Raw genomic sequence first — 5,099 nt, forward strand, 5'->3', positions numbered from 1 at the left:
CATTTTCCAAACCACACCTTTTGAAAGCATTCTTCCACCTCCTTCCCCCTGCTTCCAGGGTACTTTTCTCTCAGTTGCAAATCACCTTTTATACTATTCTGAGCTCCCTGAGTGGTTTCCTCTGAGCTCTAAGGATTACCTCTCTCCTCAGCCATGTCGGCCTCACTCAAGGCTCTCCCCACCCCGTGAAGGCTCACACAATCTCCCCGTCCCCGTAGTTTCAGCTCACTCGAGTGTGTTCATGTCTCCTGCTCTTGTTATTACTCCTTCAGCGTTTCGGAACCCGGCTCAGCCACCCTGGGGCCCAGGCCACCAGGCGGGGCAGGGCCTCTCTCGGATTTATGGCGCAGGGAGCTGGTTTTAAACGCGTACTCCGCACACCAGTGAGCAACAGCGCTATGTACCCACGACTTGTGTCACTCTCCCCACGCTCAAATGGCGGAGGACACGCGTGACACGGCGCCGGGCTGCCTCTCACAGCAGCACCAAGCCCACAACGAAGCGGAGGCGGGCGGGCCGGCCCTGGCTCACTCTGGATGGCGTTAGGGCCCTGCGGCCGCTGCCGAGAGTGCACGGGCAGGGCGGGAACGGGGGCACCGGAGGAAACAGGGGGGGACGGGGGTAGGATGGGGTGAGGAGGGGGTAGGACGGGGTGAAGGGGGGTAGAGCGGGGTGAGGGGGAGGAGATGGGATGGGGCGAGGGAGGGGGTGGGACGGGGTGACGGGGAGCGTAGGACCGGAGTGAGGAGCGGGTAGAACGGGGCGGGGGGTAGGACGGGGTGAAGGGTGGGGTGGAACAGGGTGAGGGGGGGCAGAAAGGGAGGTAAGGAGGTTTGGGATGGAGTGAGGGGGGAGAGTGGGACGGAGCGAGGGAGGGATGGGTGGGACGGGGTAAGGGGGGGCAGATAGGGGTGTAAGCGGGGTGTGGGACGGGGTGAGGGGGGCGGGTAGGACGGAGTGAGGGGGGGCAGACAGGGGGGTAAAGGGGGTGTGGGATGGGGCGACGGGGGGGGTAGGACCGGAGTGAGGAGGGGGTGAAAGGGAGGTGTGGGACAGGGTGGGGAGGGGGGGAACGACAGAGAGGACGATAAGGGGGGTGTAGGACGGGATGAGGGGGAGTAAGACGGGGCGAGGGGGGAGAGTGGGATGGGGTGAGGGGGGGTAGGGCGGGGTGAGTGGGGGTAGGACAGGGTGAGGGGGGGGGCAGGTAGGGGGTAAGGGGGAGTGTGGGACGGAGTGAGGGGTGATAGGACGGGGCGCCATGCGCCTATCGGAGGCGCGTGCCTGCAGCGGTGGAGGAGGCGGGGAAGGAGAGGGAGGGGGAGGGGGCTGAAGCGCCGCGCGCGCGCGCTCCCCACCCGTTCCCGCGCGCGCACGCGTGCGCGCGTCCGTGTCTCTCCGTGACCCATTTCACCGAACAAAGGATTTCGGTGGAATCTCAGCCCTGGACCTAAAATGGCGCCGAGGCACTCGCCCGCCCCCGCCCCAACCCCCTCCCCTCCAGCCGGCACCATCGAGATGGGGCGGGCCGGGGCGGATAGAGCGGCCCCTCCTCCTTGCCTTCTCTGCGCGGCAGTAGTCCCGCCTCGCTGGTGTAGCGGCGGGGCCGCTGTCGCGTCATGGCGGACGAGGGCGACAATGAGTCGAGGAAGGTAATGGAGGGGGTGTTTGGTGGGGGGGGGGCGCCGAGAGGTTCCCCCTTCACCGGAGCGTTGCTCACCCCGCACCCCACGGACCGGCGTGAGGCTGAGAGAGGCGTACCCGTAGGGTCCCGTCCCGGGGGCCCAGTGGTGGCGGAGCCGGGCCGGGCCGGATCTGTAATCCGCAGAGGCGCGGGAGGCCGGCGCTGTGCTCAGGCGGTCTGAGGCCTAAAGGTTTCTCCGCCCGCCCCTGAGAGGAGGAGAGTAATGAGGAGGAGGAGGACAATGATGATGAGGAAGAGTAGCAGCAGCAGCAGCCTCTGTGGCTGCGAAAGCCGAGAAACAGCCCAGGCTTGGGGACTGGAGAGGTGATAGCAGAGGAGCAGCTGAGAACCCCGCGGGTTTTGCTGCGGTGGAAATAATGAGGGGACAACACAGGGACAGAGTTGGGAGCTGCTTAGGGCCGAATGGGTGGATGGGGATCTCGTGTTTGTTTTTCCATTCCTCCTCTCCGAGGCTCTGTCTTTGTGAGTGAAACACTTAACACTGCCTTGACAGTTGAGCCTTTGTAATCCCGGTAATTAGCAGTAGTTAGAGTCATAACAAGTGATTTCAAGTTTAGCAACAGGTGAAACGCTATTTTAAAAGGATGCATCATGCAGCGTGGATGTAGCAGGGAAGCCTTCTTAGTCAACAGCAACATATCAAGTGACTTCTTCCATATGAGAGTGCCTGAAATTAATCACTTGGAGGTTAGACCAACATAGACCAACTCCTTCTCTCACTTGTACACAGGAATTATGTGGAAACAGCTGATGTCTGTCCATAGGGAACACAGATAACATTATTGATGGGGATTTCCATACTTGCATACAAATCCAGCTGTTGTCAGATGCTCTCCATCCCTGTCACTACAGTCAGAGGTGTTTCACTATGACCTGTCTTACAGTTGTCAGCCCTCCACAAATAGTTTACTTTAGTACTCCATCTTCAAAATCTGTTTTGTCCAAGTAGTATGGCTTTACAAAAAACACAAAACCATTAAAAAATCTCTCAGGATTCTGGTTGATAAAGTTGCAAACGTAAGGATTTAAACACAGTAGAATGGAGTTCTCACGCTATTCCTAGCAGAAGAATTAATAGCAGAAAGATGAACAGATGTTACTCTGGTGCAGCCACCTTAATCCTGACCCATATTGTGAGGCCTTTTTGTATGTTGTTCATCACTCCTGCTTGTGGCGCCATCGTGCATTTGCAAAGATATTTGTGAGGTGGAAAATATGAGTTGGATTCAAATTAGAAGACTTGGATTATGCAAAAGCCAGTCTGGGCATCTCTGAAACAAGAAACCTACTTGTCAGTTCACAGTTGGGATTGTGAATGCCACACAGAATTACCATTTGAAAATTAAATAGAAAGCTTGGGTAGGTTAGAGATATGAGACTGTATATGAATTAGTCTGAATAATTTTTACCAGGGTAAAAACTTACATGTTTTATATAGAAGCAATTTCTTTGCACGACCCCTACCTTTACATAGGATTAGGTTAAAAGTTACTGGCTTTTAAATGTTTTTATTTAGTGTTTGGTAAAAGGTCCTCTTCTGCATGCCTATGCTTAAAAATTTTCTCCTTTTTTTTTATGGGGGGGAAGCAGTGTAAAGGAAAAAAATTTGTAGAAAATGATGTTGCCTAAATCAATAGTTAACTCTTCTGGAACTGTTCCTGATCCAGCTGTGCATATTAAGTTTTGCTCAGCTATAGCTCTGAAAGTAGGAAATTCTCAAGTGTTTGGTCTTTTTTATTACTACTAAGATAACAAGTCAGTTGTACAATGGAGTTGGCTTCATAGGCTTCTACAAAGTGATTTTTTAAATTTATGCTTTGGTTTGTTAGTTTGTTGTTTTTTTTCTTCTTACAGTCCTTTAAGCTCCTAGGATTTCTTGATGTTAAAAATGTCCCATGTGCACGAGAATCAGTGCTCTATGGCTCCGTGGGATCTTTAGTTGTGGGCCTTGGACATTTTTTAGCAACTAGTAAGTACTTATTCCTTCTGGTTTTTATGTATTTATTTGCAAGGAATGATTAATTCTTATCTGATACTAGGTTTTATTAATAGTGGGAAGTCATCCAAGGTTTTTTCTCTAATTTTTTTTTTCCCCTTTCAGGTAGAGTTAGAAGATCTTGTGACTTTGCAGTTGGAGGCTTTATTTGCACAATGTTAGGATACTGGTATGTAAAACACTTCTTGGATTTTCACAGACCTATGTTGGCTGCTTTGTACAACATGATCCCTGTGTGACCTTTCACACTGTTTTTGAAACTGCATTAAAAATGTGCCTAGCAAATTATTTCATCCTTCTCCCTGAAATATTTATTTTTTAAAGAAAAACAGCTCAATACCTTTGAATTTTTTTTAAACTTTGTATTGTTTCTTGAATTGTAAGAGATCAAACCACTCAGTTGTTTCTGTCTTTCTCAATTCTTTCTTTTTTGCTTCACATATGTCATCCAAATTACAAAGTTACAAGATCCAAATTACAGAAGTTAGCATTTTCCATTGGACTTGTGTATCTCCCTCCTCAATTGCTACATAATGTTTGCCTTGAAGAAATAGCATTTACTCCAGTATTTTCATCATGCATCATTTCATAATGAATTCTACCAAACTTTTCAGCTGGCTGAATAACTGATGTGAAACTTTCACACATTTAAAGCAGGGAATTGTGTTTTCTTTTCATTCCCTCCTCCAGGTTTTACTGCAGGTACAATTTGGCCCAACAGAGGATCCGACAAAGAATGATTAGAGAAGGAATGAAAAACAAACTTTTATTTGAAGGCAGTTCTCTTGATCCAGAAAGAAAACAAACTGGCAATGAATGAAGCAATTCATAGTCCACTGCAGAGGAATCTGGTCTAATTTAGCTTTGGGAGAAGGTGGTCCAAAAGTGGCTCAGTCTTCCCTGTAAATGTGTGAGGTGCCTAGAACTGATAAATCATGCTGGTTTTCATAGCAGATCTGAGCAAGAAATTCATAGTGAATCTGTTAAAGTCACTATACAAGCCTGTGTTTGTTTCATGTATGTATGTATGTGACTGTGTACACAGTTAGGAATGCCCTGTTAAACATCTGGGAACTGAAACTCAGTGGATTAATGACAAATTGGGACTGCTTTAACTTCCATTATGAACAGAATGGTTTGTTTTAGCAAAGTTTTAATTGCATCTCATTTAAATACAGGAAAATATTTTCATCAGGCGTGCTCTCAGTAAATGTATCCTTTATTGCTACTGTTAATTGTGTTTGTAAAACAGGTATATGTAAACAGTGGGTGAAGGCTTTGCTTGTGCAAGGTGAGTGGTGTCAATAGCCTTTGTAAGATTCCAGTCACAGAATGTCAGATAATTTATATACACTGTGAAGTTAAAGGATTTCCATTTTTGTTGTGTCTGTGCGAAAC

General features: G+C 48.9%; 2 protein-coding genes across 2 annotated transcripts; one reads left to right on the forward strand and one right to left on the reverse strand.

Annotated features, from left to right (window-relative positions):
• Positions 1 to 474: 474 nt before the first annotated feature.
• On the reverse strand, positions 475 to 1,263 carry LOC139794082 (uncharacterized). The gene has a single exon (XM_071739182.1). It carries the CDS (start codon positions 1,261 to 1,263, stop codon positions 475 to 477), a length of 789 nt encoding a protein of 262 aa, XP_071595283.1.
• A 222-nt stretch (positions 1,264 to 1,485) lies between these two features.
• COX20 (cytochrome c oxidase assembly factor COX20) lies at positions 1,486 to 5,099 on the forward strand. Its single transcript, XM_071739122.1, has 4 exons — positions 1,486 to 1,652; positions 3,560 to 3,674; positions 3,807 to 3,870; positions 4,392 to 5,099. The coding sequence occupies exons 1-4, from the start codon at positions 1,620 to 1,622 to the stop codon at positions 4,519 to 4,521; spliced, it is 342 nt and encodes a 113-aa protein (XP_071595223.1). The 5' UTR covers positions 1,486 to 1,619; the 3' UTR covers positions 4,522 to 5,099.

This window comes from Heliangelus exortis, chromosome 3 (assembly GCF_036169615.1).
Source record: "Heliangelus exortis chromosome 3, bHelExo1.hap1, whole genome shotgun sequence".
In the NCBI taxonomy this organism is placed as follows: Eukaryota; Metazoa; Chordata; class Aves; order Apodiformes; family Trochilidae; genus Heliangelus; species Heliangelus exortis.